The sequence below is a fragment of the Helicoverpa zea genome, chromosome 16 (genome assembly GCF_022581195.2).
Source record: "Helicoverpa zea isolate HzStark_Cry1AcR chromosome 16, ilHelZeax1.1, whole genome shotgun sequence".
NCBI lineage: Eukaryota > Metazoa > Arthropoda > Insecta > Lepidoptera > Noctuidae > Helicoverpa > Helicoverpa zea.
This window is the reverse complement of record NC_061467.1, coordinates 4,802,822-4,820,945: the sequence shown is the minus strand read 5'-3', so window position 1 is coordinate 4,820,945 and position 18,124 is coordinate 4,802,822. Positions and strand designations below refer to the sequence as shown.

Below are 18,124 nucleotides of genomic sequence, written 5' to 3'. Positions count from 1 at the left end.
TAGGGTGAAAGAGCTCTTAGTAATTTGGTACATTCTTTCGTTCGTTGTTGGGCGCATCATAACTTTGATATCTATAGTAATTAAAACAACCAAATGATTAAATAAACAATTTACTACACATAATGTAGGTTCACAATAAAAATATTTTCTAACAGAGGTATGTAACAGTTTGTCTGATGCAGACATAGCCGGTGGCTATCGACAATACAATTTTAACTCGGTCAGCATAAATAAGCAATGTTTGTATAGCTCTCAATTAATGGGGCGAACAATATTGTGCGCAGTCAATAAATAAAAACTTTTAAATGCATCATATTAACCCACCATTATAATCTAATTTGGCATACCGGAATGTTGAATATCCCCGACTACTTTGGCCTTCAAATTCATAAAGGATTTTGCAAATGCAATTCAAGGTTTAGCCTTCAAGTGTGCTAACTAATACTACGTTTCATAATCAATATCTCATGCTTGTTTTCTAGAGCAATGAATATATTAAAGCGGTATATCATTACGTGAAGAATAGCAACTAATCTGGTACTACATAATCGTACATGAAGAAAATATACCAGGAGGAAGAGTACTACTGTCACAGATACATCTATTCTATGCAAACGTTTGAAACATATCACAATAGAAAGATTTTATCAAGAAAACAACTAACCTATAATACTGTTTAGCTGTAATAGCTATTATTTTATACATATAAGTTACTTAGTTTTATTAAAATCAATAAATGTAGTAAAATTTATTTGACTAGCATCTAAATTCTATAACAAAACAATGTAATATAATATATCAATGATTATTTTATCAAATATGCTTCGCCCGCATGCTCGAATTAACGCACACGTAAAACAATTGTAAAATAAGAAGCAAAGCAATGCTAAAGTAGGATCTATTTCTAATATTCACCGACTATTACTATCAAATATTCAATGAACAAATCCTCAGTGATTCAGTATCAGAAGAGCATTAAAATTAAGATACAAGTTGAAATTTACATCTCACCCTGATAACCATGTTCTAAGTATTGCTCAGCTTCTTAATTTATGTCAAATTCATTGACTTTGTGGATATAGAAAATCAATAAGATATAATATAGAAGCCTATAAAACAATCATGGCAACGAATTAAACACCATCATGATTATAGAATAAACTAAATCTGCATCAGACTCAAAACAAGTAATAACTAAAATTTGCATTGGTATACAATTATTATAAAACATACACAACATACAAATGTCATCGTGGCCAGGCCATAATAAATCGTCTATGGAATAAATACTAACTAAAATGGTTCCCACATAAATTCATGGACATTGAACATGCTTTAATTATTTTTTTTCATCTAAATATTGCCTTTACAACTATTGTTATTAATCACACCTAAATGTTGTTAGAAAAGTATTGCCTCTAAATATTATATATGAAAAAGAGATTTTTATTAGATCTACTTACATTTTCTCTATTTATTTATATAAATAATGTTGAAACTTAATATGAACAGTTGGTTCGGAACACAACAGAAAAGTGTTACATTTAAGTACCGTTATAATCAATAAAAAATTGTTCCACGTTAGGTTATATTTAAAGGAACTATTTGTAACAGTAACTCAGAGTTTGCGTAAGAGAGCAACCGGAGACAACACAAACAGCTCGTGAACATCTCCACCTGTGTGCAATTATATTATCAGAGTCGTAACCAAAGTGCTAGAATTTCTAATTACGATATAAATCGATTAATTTGAAGCTTCTATATTATACGCACAACGAACAATCCAATTGCATTAAAATTGTCAAGACTTTCACTAATATTAATTTTAACCGACTCGACGATTACTCGTTACGTTTTTATTACTTTTATTTAATATATTTTGATCTATTGCACAAACACATATAGGTAGTCGCTATGCTTATCTACTCGAATTATAAGTTATTAAATTTTTACAATACCTACCACAGAGTTAAATACAACATCCAGAACGTTACGTTAATAATTACAAAATTCAATCGGTGCAAACGATTACAAAAGTTACTATTTTATCCACAATCGAAAATCACTGGAGGTAAACGAAATATATATTTATACATCGTACTTTTAATTTGATCGGTCCTATCACATTAATTCGTACAACAATAAAATGCGATCAGCATTCATTTATTAATAATTGGCAGTCCTAAAGAGTCACTAAGAGTTCATCGCGCGGCGGGGCGGCGCGGAGCGCGTCAGCTGTGTGGCGAGCGCTGCGGGCCTGGCTCGTTGCGGCGGGCCCGGCGGGGCCGGCGCGGGCGGCGCTGGAGGCTCGCGGCGGGCGCGCAGGCGCTCACTTGATGAGTTGCGCCGCGCTCTTGGAGCGGCGGAACATCTTCGCGCCCTTGTTGGGCGCGGACAGCTCATGCTAGTTGCTCCCGTTGGGCGCGCGGGCGAGCGCGGGCGAGGGCTGCGGCGCGGGCGGCCGCACCAGCGACATGGCGTCCTTGGCGCCGTCCGTGCCGTATATCTTGCCCGCCTTGCGCGCCATCGACGCCAGCAGCTCCTGCGAGCACTTGTGCGCGGATCGCAGGGACAACGCCCACTCTTTGAGCCCGATTTCGTCCTGCAAACATAAACGATATCACAATTAAATATTCATAAGAAAGAAAACTAGACATATTAAAGCTTCGCAAATTCGTTTGTGACAGTATGGTGTACAGTTTGTGGAAATCCATTGTGTCAGTTGCATCCATGTGTGCAACCCACACCAATCCGATATTATGTCGAAAATATTTAAAAGTTGCCGAAAACTTACAGTATTTGTGAGCACGATCTTAGTATCGTTCCTAGTCCGGAGCACAATGCACTGTTCTCCCTTGACGGACACAAGGTCCGAGGACACTTCCTCGACGGAGTCCAATAAGATCATCTCAGGCTTGGCGCTGTTCTCCAAGTGCAGTTCAAGCCGGTTCGGGTAGAGCTTGGCGTAGCGAGTCTGCCACGCGCTCGCGAACGGACCACCAAGCTTCTTGATGTACCCGTGAAGAATGCAGTCCGATTCTGTAATGTATGAGATCGGTTAAATTATGTAATTTGTGGAAAGATGTTTTGTAGGTCTTTAACCCTTATTGAATATTTTTTTTGTGTATAGCTAGAACGGAGCCAATCGATAAACCGTGGACGGATTTTTATAAAAAAAATGTTTCGGTTGATGGATATTATACGAACCTTTCTCATCAGCATCGAACTTCTGCTTCTGCTTGGCTTTCTTCTTCTGCTCCATCTTGTCGGCCTCCTGGTTGATGGTCTCGAACACGGTCTCCGCGACCTCAGACTGCCAGCGCTCCGATATCACCAGCGGGAAGTCTTTGTACTGCATCTGATCAGCTTCTGTCAGCTGGAATTTGGAATTGGTTATTTAGTTTCATTTATATTAAGTATATTAAATTTAAATTAATAATAAGTTGTTTTTTACAGCAACAATAGTCACTGAATTGACTGAATCCATGGGATCTACGTTTTGGAACCGTGTATGTGTAACGTTTCATAGGCTTATTAATTTGTAGTAAAAACTTTTGACTTTGAATTAGACCACAATAAAAATGAAGTAATAATACTAACACACTAACACAAAACTCACAAAAAGTATTGCTTATCGCATTCAACATGTATTGTGGAGATCAAACCAGCAGTCGCACCACGTAAAACACTATTTAATACCATCTGGCTAGGCAAATTCAAGATATTACCTTAATCCCCTTGGTATCCTCCTCATCAAAGCTGCCGATATCGAAAGCGTCGGCCGCGTTGACCTCGCCGCGAGGTGGTATCAGAGGTGGCGTGTACTTCTGGTGGTACACTTGCTGCCAGTCGATGCCCGCGAAGAAAACGTGCTCTTTTACTTCGTCGGCACTGGAAAATAAATACAATTTCATGTTATTATATTGTAGAGATGAGGTTAGTAATTTAGATTTAGCTTATCTAATTCAGAACCATTCTTTAGGACACTAAAAATATTAAATGCTCGAAAACCAATGCTCAGAAGTAAATATCACTAAGTTCCTCAGTTAGATCTTTCGAAATCTTTATAACTTGTATTAGTAGTAGTAAGGCGTATAGCGGCGTAATATATTAATGATTCATTCATACTATATAAAAAAGGAATATCTTCAAATTAAATTCTCAACTTTCCTTCCTCATTGGAAAACACAGATCGAAAGTGTTGATTGCGGAAAATGTCTAACGTGCGTCAGTTGAGTACCTGAGGGAAACATTCTCACCGGTCAATGACGCAGGTGTTAAGTTTCGAGGAATATAACGTCAGCTATTTGTAATTATGTTCCTGTTCCTGTTTGCTACTTGTGTCTTCTTAAGTATAAAAATATTTCAAAAATTATCCTACTGACTAAGCAAACGTCTTCAGAATCAATCCTAAACATACAATAAAGATAATGTAAAACTAGTTGTCAGCCATATTTTAATCCATCTCTTAACACCGCCTGATTGGTTAGAATTGCAATATCAGTACATTGTGATGATAGAAAGATATAACTAAAGCCTAATGCATCCCCACAAGTGGGTTAAAATCACCACGCAATGGATTCCTAATAATGGAAGGCGATCGGGATGAAGACTTGGACAGCCTTTTCGCGGACTGGCCTCAAAAGACTAGCAATATAAATCTGGTTATGGGGGAGGCTTTTGTTCATCAGTGGGAAGTTAGGACAAAAAATACATCTATAGTAATATTATAAAGCTGAAGAGTTTGTTTGTTTGTTTGCTCGAACGCGCTAATCTCAGGAACTACTGGTCCGATTTGAAAAATTATTTCAGTGTTAGATAGCCAGTTTTTTATCCCGGTACGGGAAGTAGTTCCCACGGGTTGCGGGTGAAACCGCTGGCAGAAGCTAGTAGTAAATATCATGACATACCCTCGTCCCTTGCACCCCAGCCGCTTATTAATGTCTCGCTGCAGCAGCCCCTCCAGCAGGCTCTTGAGGCTGGGGCTGAACGACTCCGGGAGCTCCACGTTCTGGAAGACATCGTAGTTCTATTGCAGACATGATTCCATCTTTTACTTTCAACATAGAAACTATCACAAATTCTAGGGTAGGAATGAGGGGCCATATTAGAATTTTGTAAAAATGTTACAGAATTTTCTTGTTAAAATAATTTAATTTGATAAAATATGATGCAAGTAGATATATTTTATGTGGAATCAATTCTGAATACTAATTAATGACATCTTAAGAATATATAAGTAAGTACATTATTAATCAACACAGATAAAAGTTACAGCAGAAATAACAAAGGAATAACCATACATTTTCATGGGTTTAAAATTGGTATAAGATTTACTCCATGTTTATTAATAAGGGGCGAAGGGTAGAAATGTGTGATGGTCCTTCATATTCAGACCTCAACTTCAGACATCATAAAGTAATACACAAATCAATTGTGTATCAAACCAAAACAATTACAAACAGCCACAACGAAAAATTTCAAGTAAACACAAAACATACAATACTCAAACTATCACAATACAAAAAAACAAAGAATGTTTACCATAGTGAGCGTCATTCTGTCAATCTCGTGCTTATCCTTGGTCTTGTGCTGGCGGAAGGGCGAGTGTCCCTTCAGCAACTTGTAGAGCATGCAGCCGAAACTGAACCAATCGGCCGAGGAGTCGTAGCCCGTGCCTTTTGACAGCACCTCGGGTGCCATGTAGCCGTGAGTTCCCCTGAAAGAGATAGGAAGTTGGGTTAAACATTGAATTATCGTTTAGTAAAAATGTTGTACTTTTATCTACGAAATATTTGTACATAAATTCTCTGTATTGTGTCTGTGTTAACATATTTTTCTGTACAATAAAGTATAATATTTGATAGTCACTTCACGTTGAGTACTTTTCTCCACTACCACACTTTGGGGTAAAAATTGTTTCAAATTGCCTTTTTTGCTACATATTATAATTTAAATTAAGTGCATTAAAAACATAATAATACTAAGTAAAAAAGATCAATAATGTAGGTATATTTGAAATATCCAATTATTAACTATGAATGACGTCAGTAATGTCACCAATTTTAACATTGAAGTGTTAATTTTAGCATCAAATACTATTGCAGTCATTTGTTTTAGGTACGTGAGCTATTAATATCCGTAGGTATGTGGGAGTCCCTGAGTTAGCATCTATTTGCGAATGCGGAAAAGCAAAAATTTGTGGAATAGCTACTTTTTGGGTAATACTTTGACGTCATAATTTTTGATTTCTGAGCATATTGCAATACGTCACCATTTTGTATCAACTTTCTTAGAAAAAGCGTATTTCCCTTCAAATTAGTATCCTTAATGACTTCCTTGTCCCATGAGTCATATGTGATACCCACCGATTGTTTAACTATCGTATCTACATAGTGGACTGGACAGTGCGAAAAATGCCATTTTAATAAAAAGGCATAACAACGACGTAAAGCTGGATATTTTTTAAGAATATTGTGGTAATGTGGTATACAAATGAAATAGTAAAAACAACAAAACGCTTAATTCCAAGTCAAGGCGATCAAATAATTACCATAGGATTACATAAGAGCAGTGTGCGTAAACGGACCAATTAAAACAATTAGCATAGTGCATTACGTCAATTGGTTCCTAAACAAGAACATTATGGGCGGTAGCTGTTACATTGACTATAAATACGTATTATTATCCTCAATTACTCGGTATCGATGCGATCCAGCGATCACGTGGGTCACAATTAATTACAACAACGAATTGATTAGTTTCAGCTACAATTATAATTGTATTGATGTCATTATGGCTATGCTAAATTTGCATTTCAATAACGCCTGTGTTGTGTTAATTGCTTTAAATGAGCATTATATGTGTGGCCTTTTCCCAACTACATATATTGAGGTCAGCTTCCACTGCTTCCAGTCTAAACGGATGCAGCTGAGTATGAATAATTTTACATGGAGCAACTGCTTATCTGATCTCTTTACTCGGGCAACCCGGTACTCCTTCGTAAGACTGGCCGTCAGACTTTTCAGCTTCTGACTACCAATAATGACCGCGAAGAATGTTTAAATTATATAAATCCTCAAATAGCAAGAATTCAATTTTCAGGGAAAGAAAGAGCCAATTATTGCGATTCATTACTAATAACCATTTAAGAGGCCTTCTGGATTGTATTTTACGACTTCATATCGACTATAATGAAGATTGGAAAATGGCTGTATGCCTACGAAAAACTTAATTATTCAATCAACGAATCAATCAAATCCGATTAACGTCATATTGAATTTCATTTCATTGTTTGCGTCCTTCAGTCGCAATAAGTATTAAAATAAGGATACTTACACACTGGCGTGCGGTTTCTTTTTGGAGAAGTCACAGGCGAGGCCAAGGTCTGATATTCTGACGTGACCGTGCTCGTCAAGGAGAATGTTCGCTGGCTTCAGATCTCTGTAGACTATGTGACGCTTGTGCATGTGTTCCAAACCTCAAAGAAAACATAAAATATTTTATATTAAAGGTCGTCTCTTTGTCGTTGTTTATGAGCGAATCTAGGTTAAGAATGGTATTTAATTTGATGCTTACTGGCCTTATAATAAACCATAGAAATGCTCATCTAAGTATGTCAGGTCACTTCATACAATACTATTTAAAAAACGTGTTGTGGCAAACACCCCTCTAGATATGCTGTTTAGTTCATTATTCTTTAACATCATACGTATTTTCAGTTCAGTTGATAAGCGATAAATATTCGTCAGAACACTCTACGTCATTTTCAATGAAATGATTTAATCTAATTGCATTGGATATTCATCTGCTTGCGTCATTTTTTATAGACAATACTGCGTCTAAAATAATATCCTGATAATACAGTGGAGATTATTTATAGGTGCTTATATGATGAATCATGTTGATATACGACTGCATAACAATATTAACAAGAAGCATTGACTGGTTTCACTTGGGCGGCTTTCGTATTGTGTAATATTTCTCAATGATACGGGATAATTCGATTTAGTTACGGGATAGAGCGTTGAAAATATTGCCACCCCTATTCAGTGCAATGGTATTAGAGAAATGGGTCATACTTCATCCGATTACCGCATCGGAAAAATAACAGAGCCGGATTATGATCTTTGAAAGGCAATACACATGTAGGACTGTTGTTGGTTTAAACATCTAGTTTGCCAGAAGAAAAGGGGCGAGTAAAGAGAATCATTTGCTTTGTCCCAAATCTGGTAACAGTTAATTGGTATTATTTTTACTGAAATATAAGGTTACCTCATACCGAATTATGTAATAAAAATTACACTAGCTACTTATAAGTACTTTTAACACGCAACTATCGTAATTTTCCCTAATCATAAATAAATATGATTAAATTAATAACAGGTAAACTGTTAAAAAGATAAGGGAAGGATAAATCATATTAAAACTAGCAATAAAAAACTTTTTAACGCGCTTCAGATAACACAGCTGGTTTATGAGAATCATCTTTGCGTAATAGTTTAATCTAATGGGTTAATGAACATAGTCATATTATTATCCTCCTGCCCTTATCCCAATTTGATTTTTGATACCCTTCTCTCTCTCTGCCGTCATCTCACAATTAACTTTCTTTCTACCCATATCGACGTTCACACAATCCATGCATCGTTTCTTTGGTGGTACTCTTCCACTATTTGTTCATTTCCCACAGGAATGAACATAGCTACATGTGATGGTAAAAAAATATATAATTACCTAATATAACTTCAGCAGCGTAGAACTTCATTTCGGCCTCGTTAAAGACGCCATGTTGTGACAGATGATAATGCAAGTCTCCCCCGTTCATCAGGTCCAAGATAAAACACAATTTGTCCGGCGTGTGGAATGCGTACGTCATGCAAACGATGAATGGGCAGTCGACCTACAGGTACAAAAGAAAATAACAATTAGTATTTATTCCATTCATCAAACATTTGTTGACGTCCGATATATAGGTATTAGTCATTTTCTATCTTCGTCAATGAACGTTTTCTTCGAAATCCACCTTTCAACTGTTTCTGAGTACTTCGATTTTAAAGATAGAAAAATTATTTTGTTGGAGTAGGCTGTCCTTCCTTTTCTACGTTTGATGTTTCGCCAGTCTTGTTTAGCCTTAATTTTAAAGAATTTTCAATCATTATCATTTAATTCTCTCATATTCATTGACGCATTTTTAGCATTTCTTCACTAACATTTTGATAACACACTGGTTTAATTCTGCACTTTAAGCCAGTGACGTCACAAGCTGACGTTTCGTGGTGCCAATAAGATTAGTCGGTGAGGTAAGCAAGCTTGAAGGTATTTCGAAATCCACATCCATGAAGTAATGTTTGATTTATTTATCTTCTCTATTAGTTAAGGATTGATAAATAACTAAACACTGGAGCACGTGAAACGCCTTGTTATGCTTACAACCGTTTAAATGTTCGCCATACATGAATTTGGTATTACAATAAGTATGGATTTACGTAAACTGCTCTTGTGTTACTTTGTAATAAATAATTCTAAGGCACGGCCTTGTGTAGTGATCGTAGTAGCACGATACATAAATATCGGCGAACATGAAATTTTAAAAACTGAATTAAACAGCATGTAATACAGCACAAGAAAAGGTTCAATAAGTATATTCAGTAATTATTATGAATAATAGCAAATACATAAATTGTGCGCCCACTCGTAACAAAACAAACTGGAATACGAAATCAGCAGAATGGTTTGAAGGCTGGTGACAAATATAACTTGAGTGTTGGTCATACGGAATGTAAAATAGCATTAAAAGCTATAAAACCACAGTGGAAATGCCACGATGTTATTGCAGACGGAAATATTTAAGTATACACATATTGTGATGAATGCACTCCTTTTGTTTATCCCGACTGGCGAGCGGTGGCTCAGTGGCTGTGTGGTAACAATGTTCAGACTCGTATTGATTACAGTACAGTAACTGCTATGGTGTCAAGGAATAAGGTGACGAAATATATTCTTAACGAGACTTATCTGTGCAAAACAACACGGTAACTCGGTCACCAGTCTGACTTATCAATAAATCGTAGCAAATTTTTGCTCTTAAATATTTCAGATAACGCAAGAGAGCAAACCCAAAAATATATAGAATATTAGCAGAAAATAAAATAAAACATATTAGCTTCTTCTTTGGCCCCGCTGGAAAAGAACCAAAAAAGTTTCGGGAGTTTTCTGGTCCGTTTCCAGGACTCTTTAGAACTGATAACAGTCAGTTTTGTTAGTTTCAACGAAACATTGCGAGAGGAGGCGTTACCTAGTAGAACAGTGCTCCGAAAAACTCGAAAATCATTCGTAAGATAGGGACAGACTGAGCGGCGCCGCCCCGACACCAGACGAACGTTCATAAATGATAAAGTAACCCGTATAAAGTAACATTACCGTGTGGTCTCGCCGAACAGGCCACCCGTCAGTTACCGCGACTGACGTAAGAGCCGAGTAGGGATTATATCTGGAAGATGAATGGGAAGCAGCATCTACGTACTTATACTATGATACCGCGATCAGAAACGCTGCCAAATATACTGGATGGCCAGAAGAAAAGCTTTTCAATTAAATTTTAGAAGTCAAAGGATTTAAAGAGTAGACGCACAGTATATTATGGTAGAAGGTACTACGTGTTTAAATTTTTCATCGCCTCCTTCTTCAGACCTCGTTTTACTTGTAGATTTTAAATCGGGGGCCACGAGCGCTACAAGCTGAAGTCAATACTATAGGTACTCTAGTGTCTTTGTCCGAGTACTTTTGCTTTTCTTGTCGTGTTTTTCCTGGCCACACATTAGTCTGTGCTCTCGAACGTCTATGCCTATGACGTTCACTAATAGTTGATGACATTGTAGTTGTAAAACGTAAAGGGGCGTGTCTCAAATCTCAATATGTAATTATATCTGAGTGAGCGGATGACAAAGCCTTCACAGTGCGCCGCCTTTTCCACGTGAACGCCATCTCATTCGCTTACATTCATTGGCTCCGCAAAACACGATGTAAGACGACAAATAAATGAATATATTTTTAAGAAACATTATCAAATGTCCTTCTCTCAAAACATTAATATTTTCTGTATGCTCTCAAAAGTTATCGTATACAATCGATGCCTTTCATTATTACTGAGCAGTTACTGAACGTATATCATCAACGTATACAGTACACCCAGTTTGTTGATAAAATAACAAGATGAGATCAATACTGAGATGGACATGTATGATCGAACATAGATAAAATTTGTCATCAGATCGGTCCGTCCTATAAACCAGAGTTTGCTTACTCGTAAACATAAAATAAAAACGTTTTATTACCTACCGCACAGCATAAAGTTTTAAAACAAGGTCACAGTAAAAGAAAATTCATGTCGAAAGTTGACTACATATAAATGTTGTAACAGAACGACTGACAGTTTCTCGTTTTATATAAACTTTGCTTCGGAAACCCACGGCCTTGTTAAACTTTAGGGGAGCCTTTTAGGTCACGAAGAATAAAATTGTACACATGTAAGGTGTGTGTATAAATAAAATCAACCCTGAATGAAAAATACTAATCGTGTCGGGATGAAACGGCAAAACAAAATGCAGCGGAAGCGGATTGTACTACGACGACAAATTGAGGGCGATCCAATTCGTTTCAGTCCAATTGGCTGGATATCGTTTATGTCCCCGATACCATATCACACATAAAACGTAGGTATATCACTGCTGTATTGCACCGAATCAAAGCAACTTGCAATCGATAAGCAATCGGATATTATGGTCATTGATATAGATGAGGTTGACGCCAATTTTGCACGTTTAATTGTTATTTAAATATTTTAAATTATGAATAAATATTGCAACGAGTAAACAGCAACAAGAAGGCCATTTCTAACAGTAACTCATGCAATACCATCTAAGTGCAGTTTCTTTCGTTCCAAAATCAATAGCTGTTCAGCAGTATTTTCTCTCTCCCTACTATTTGAGAAGCCTGGAGCACAGTATAAGTATCTAAGAACTTCTTCAACTAACGTGCGCCAATATCGTGCAGGGGATTAAAGCTTCAGCCAGAGTTCAGAATCTTTGGTACTAAAACTTTAAAATTTTGTCCAAATAAAAGGTCACACGCTTCTCCTAACCGGATAAAAAGTATGTACACTCAAATACCTACAACACGGTGGTTACACGAAGGCACTTTCCCACGGAGTTTGCGCAAAGCCGTTCTTAACTTATTTTGTACGAGACGTTCGAAACAGCTCCTTGAGAACGAAATGCTCATATCAATTCTACAGATAATATATATTTATTGCGGACGCTGGATGACCATTTTACGAGTGTGTCTAGTCGGAAAAAAGTCATTTTGAACATACAAAGTTGTCCGTACACGAGGCGAGTTTAATTTCTTGGATAGAACAACTCATCGGCTGATAAAACCAACGTCGGCGTTCTCTTCAAATAAGAATGTGTACTTTGCTATGTTACTGTTTGTTGCCCTTGTGTGTAATGATATTCCGTGCTGGCGTGAATTACAAACATAATTTGCATAACTACACGTGAGCATGTCAGGAAGTTGATCAGGTTATTGTGATTACAATAAATTGGATCAATGTGTAGCTACACTTCGGTCATGCTTCTCCTATAAATTCTTAATACATTTTGTAATGTAGACAATATCGCCCACAAGCACCCTTGTGTGTCCACATTTGCTGACCCTTCAGGGGAGCTTTATTGAAGTTTATTTGCCTTCCACTCCTATACGTACATATTGTAATGTAATAAGAATGCAAACGATGAATTGAGTAGTCAGTATCTTTCTGCTTCACTAGTAACAGTCCATTTAAAACTGAAATAAGTGCCATTGTTTCTGAAATATCGTCGTTTATAGGCGTCTATTTTTCTTAACAGATCGGTCCTAGATTACTAACTATTGAAATCACAGCGATGTCTATCCAACGCACACAATGGTAGCACAGAATAGTTCCAAGCATTGAAATGCGAGTTGCGCAAGAAAGTTGTCCTAGAATGTCACGTGAAAAAGCATTTCCTTAGAAAAGAAAACGCAACAAAAGACGAGGCTGTTAAAGCGCTTGAATAAAAAGGAAAGTTACTTGAAGAATGTTTCTGCTGAATAAACGTAAACTGTTATAGGTTCTAATATGACAAGACTAAGTTAAAAAATGAACAGTAAAACTCAAATAATTAGATAGTTTAATGTTGATCGGAATAGCAGCAGATGTTTCAGATATGTTGAGGCAAACAAGATGCTCGGTTTCACCTGTTCCATGTATTTTTGAACGCGTAACCTACTGTTTTTTGTGGATGATATCATCATCATTAAATGTATTCGCCAGCTTTTCCGTATTGCTTACATGTGCTCTTTTAATTTCCCTAAGAAAGCTGTCGGAACTACTTTATCAATTTACCTTTAACTGGTGTTAGTGACGACAGCAGCAAAAATAATCATCCTTTGTTCATAATAACTAGTTGCAGAATAGCAAGTTAAACAGTCTAGAACGTAGTCCATCGGCCATTTTATGACGTCGTCCACATTTATTGCTAATTTGTAACACATTTGCCACTGATAACGTTAATCCAATAATAAATCTGCGTATTAATCAACTATTTATGACGCCGTTAATCTATATAAATACCAGGCATTGACGATGTATTTAAACATGTTGTTTGTACAGTATCTTGGTGGTGTGATACTAAACCAACGTTTGAATATCGTACGTATGAAGAATTATCTATGTTTGTCGCGAGTCGGTGATTTCATTAAAACGAACGATCTTCTAGTAGCAGTTTACCATCTGACAGACACAAACAACATCGTTATGCATGCTATTGATATAATAACAACGATGGGAAGATCAATAGAAAATTCCGAATCATTGAAATGTTTTGTATCTTTTGATTACATTATAGAACGCGCGTCGATTGCTTTTGATGCGCAATGGAGTCATAAATTCATCATTTCATAATGTTCCAGAGGATTCGATCGATGTAAATTATTTTTATAAACATTTTGTTATCATTATCTGGTCAACAGCCTTACAACAAAGGACTGACCTCATGACCCATCCCATTTTATTTCATTACAATGAATAAATTCCTAAAATTTTTGCTTACGAGTTGTGGGTAAGAAAGGCAATAATAAAGAAATTTGCCGAATTACCCGGCCGGGTTTTGAAACTAATTAAAATTGATACGAGACTGGAGTATTTTGGGGGCGATCGCAATAGACGGAAGTATTTTTGCATGTAGCGTGGGCGGTGACGTTAACAAGCGGATATTAAATTCAGTTTGGTTCGGGAACCCGTTGAATCACATTAACCGCTAACAACGCTTTGTGAACGTTGCATGTAAATACAACTCTACTAACAATTCTGAGTAAAAGGTTTTCGAATAAGACTTTACAGTTGAAGAAAAATAAACCTGATATCGCTTTTTAAGTATTGTGGCTATTTTTTAATAATTCAAAAATCATTAATGAACAGCCACATTACATCCAGTAAATCCTTTCTACCCAATAATGGCTGATCAATTTTTAATTAAAGCACAATTTACGTTTTATACTCAGAAGAAACCTAACAGCTCGTTGTAGGTATTTTATGATAAGGTTTCCTCATACATCTCGTACATCAACGAACTACTTAAGTACCTAATAATCTAAGTCTGTTATAAATAACGTATCTTTAAAACATTAACTGTTTTTCCGATGAAGGGGATATAAACTGCCGTTTTAAGCTTCACTATTTCTGCTCAGTCTATTTTGAGGACCAGCTGATTTTAGTACAATGGGTTTTTGATGGGTATATCTCGATAAACTCGTGTGCTTATCTCACAATAGCCAACACATGCACTTTGCTCCATTTCAGTATCTAAAAACATCGGACGTGGCTATGAGTGGGCGTTCCTGTACTGTATCACATACCTAAACAACACGCTACATGTACATAATGGGATATTGTGCTATTTATCCTTCATGCACTGCGAGATAAACAATTGAAAATGCATAATTTTTAGTTTCATTATTTACCTTTTACTGTTTATTTCTAGAAACTAAGCATATGGACAGCGTCACTTTTAACAATCGTTATCTGAGTATGGAACACGTAGACAGAGACAGCTGACATGGAGGAAAATTATTGTTTACTGTTTCTTGTGCACTAGTAAATGCAAATATTGAGGCAATATTCTGATAGCTATAGTCTGTTTTTTAATCTCGTAGACTAAATTGACACTTGCAAAATGTCAAACTTTCTAATAATTTTGCTAGCTCTGTGGTGCAGTGTTGTACTTACGATACCGGTTCGTTGAATCGTAACTTTTTATCTATAATAGACGAATTTAATATTCATTCAAAGTTTTATATTTAAAATTCACGTACGTACACATGGCTGTACGACGTGCTACAAACTGCCAGGGATATCTGACCACGCAAAGCCATGCGTAATCATCAAGGATAAGCCCATTATTTCAGGATGACTTATTGTAAAAAGTTACGATTCAACGTACCGGTATCGTAAGTACAACACTGCACCACAGAGCTAGCAAAATTATTTGAAAGTTTGACATTTTGCAAGTGTCAATTTAGTCTACGAGATTAAAAAACAGACTATAGGTGAAGTTGCAGTGTTTGAACATGAGAGAAAATTTCCAGTAAATTGGATCTACAGCTCTTGTCCTAGAGTGAACTCCCGCCATATTATTCGTAGAGTGTAATGGTCCAGCTCTATAGCAAAATATTTCTTGAAGATCGATATATTTTCACGGCGAGCAGTTCACCTACATGATACGGTTGTTACGATTAGCCGAAATATATTCGTCACACAAGTAAACTTCAAGAACCCAATCCGCAACGCAATAACAACGAAATGGCGACAAAAGTCATAAACAAATACAAATGTAATAAAGTACTTACCCCGGTACTGACTAGAGAGAGCATAATCCTTTCGTTGAGGGCGAGAGTCTCCCCTTGCTTCATTTTTATACGCTTCTTGTCGAGGCACTTCATTGCGTACATTTTGCCCGTATCCGCCTTCCGACATCCGTACACCTGTATATAAAATACATGTAAATAAGGTATTTATCTGCACGAGCCGTGAGCATAACGTGCCGTTGCCAAATTGTACCTACGTGTAGATCTAAAAGGTTGTGTTCGGGATGTCTGGCCGTTACATCATAGGATCTGTGATTTCATCGTGCAAAGGAAACACTGTACAAACGTAGGTAAACCTAATTGCGTCAAAGTCAATGATATTTTCGCTTAGTAAGCGTATGAATCAGAAGAAAAGGGCCTATTGTCACCTTTTCAAAAACCTATTACTGACATGACTGCAAATAACGCGTCAACCTGACCAACGTATGATTAGGAACAAAAGAACTACAATTAGAACAATCATCGATTATCCCGAGGTTCCCACATAAAAGACGTCTATTATACAATACAACGGCAGCGAGGGATTAAAATCGTGAACATAATGACGACAAAAACTCAAAATTACGAACATGAAAGGGTACGTGGAGTGCAGAACTGAATAGGAAGTCGCGTGTGAACTGATTTATGGTGAGCACTTCATGTCGCTTCCTGACATAAGTGCTCGAATTGATTCGTACAACACACGAAGATGTGTACACTGTATTTCGAATTATTTAAGCATACATTCGCGTCGAACCAACTGTGTGAATAGAATCGATATAGGAAACGCTTTCAGTATTTCTTAGAAATATTTATAAACAACAATACTGTGGTGAAGCGTAAAAATGACCAAACGTCGAACGGATAAATCTTGTGTGTTCACAGTGTGAACGTAAGCATAAGTTATGTTTATGCCTTTATGGTAGTATCCGCGTTGAAAATAGAATATTTTGTAAAACATGTTACACGCTGCACACGTTCAAGTAGATGAGCAAGGGTGAACGTGAACAGCTCTTAGGTCGCAGCTAAAGATCTTTTCATGCGATACCATAAAAGCAACCGCATGCCTTTTCTACTTTGACAGAATGAAGTATTTCGTAGGATACGTGGGGAAAAAGACGTGTCTGATAACTTAAGACTTTTAGATAAATTATAACCATAGGCCCAGCAGAGCTAAACATACAATTTGAGTGATTACGATGTAGTTACGAGTGTAATATTAAAATACAGGCGTTAAAATCCATCACTATTCCAGTGGGGGAACAGGACGGCTTTATTACACCTACGTAGCGGCTTTCCGTTCGTCGAGATGAATATGAATATAGTAAACACGTTCACGGTGCAAGCCCAGAATGCTAATGATATTAGGTTTGGGACTTACATTGAGACTTGCGTAACAAACTTTGTACTTTGAGAATATTTATTTACGGCTAATTGTAATGGGCTCTTACCTCTCCGAACCCGCCCCGGCCGATGATGCGGTGCACGCTAAAGTCGTTCATTGTGAGCTGAATGTTTAATTCTAAGTTTTTCCATTGACAAAACCTCGTGTATTTGTCACTGGAACAAAGGATTCGAGTGCTTTATATGTGGCAGAGTTGAATGAGGAACGAGTGACGGATCGATATTGAACAAGTGTTACCTTTCTAAGAAATTTTTAAATGGCTCCCCTCGAAGATGCTGGAAGATTTCTTCAATGTAGGGCTAAAAAAAGATTGATATTTAGTACACACAAATTCATTGTTACCAGTTTATAAATGTAAGTACCTACATAATTTAGAAATTGGTAATACTATACCTCAAATAGGTTTGGTGGCACTTCATGCTTCATTAAATATTTTTGTACATGCGCTACACACTCTTTAGAATAATCCTGAAAAAAATAATACGCGTATGATTTACCAGTGAAATAAACAAATACGGTATCGAGGTTAGATAAAAATAAATTATGTTACTGGGAATGTGTACAGATCACGCATACCACAGAATAACGTATTATGAACCTTAAGTGTACATTTAAACGTTAGTAAATAGACTGGAAATTAGTTTTATTACGAGAACTATTTACTAGCAATGTCGACAGTTGTGCTGTGTTACCCTGATTTTCCACAGTACAAGAATAATGAGCTAGAAGTAGAAAAACCTTGCATTTGGAATTATAACGCTACGCTGCGACTAACATAAGGGTTTAGAGAATTGC

General features: G+C 36.8%; 1 protein-coding gene across 2 annotated transcripts in view; it reads right to left on the bottom strand.

Moving 5' to 3' along the window:
- Window positions 1-94: 94 nt before the first annotated feature.
- The window catches only part of LOC124637266 (G protein-coupled receptor kinase 1), a 38,556-nt gene continuing 20,526 nt past the window's right edge, over window positions 95-18,124 (bottom strand). The window contains exons 5-16 of one of the 2 annotated variants that reach the window (XM_047173598.1): window positions 17,723-17,797; window positions 17,567-17,628; window positions 17,376-17,484; window positions 15,928-16,062; window positions 8,737-8,902; window positions 7,339-7,480; window positions 5,545-5,719; window positions 4,911-5,029; window positions 3,729-3,891; window positions 3,208-3,376; window positions 2,795-3,039; window positions 95-2,602 (exon numbers count right to left, since the gene is read on the bottom strand). In XM_047173598.1, the coding sequence (XP_047029554.1) occupies window positions 2,405-2,602; window positions 2,795-3,039; window positions 3,208-3,376; window positions 3,729-3,891; window positions 4,911-5,029; window positions 5,545-5,719; window positions 7,339-7,480; window positions 8,737-8,902; window positions 15,928-16,062; window positions 17,376-17,484; window positions 17,567-17,628; window positions 17,723-17,797 (1,758 nt within the window). In that variant the 3' untranslated portion in view covers window positions 95-2,404. The remainder of the gene's footprint in view (window positions 2,603-2,794; window positions 3,040-3,207; window positions 3,377-3,728; window positions 3,892-4,910; window positions 5,030-5,544; window positions 5,720-7,338; window positions 7,481-8,736; window positions 8,903-15,927; window positions 16,063-17,375; window positions 17,485-17,566; window positions 17,629-17,722; window positions 17,798-18,124) is intronic. The other variant, XM_047173599.1, reaches the window with a different exon arrangement.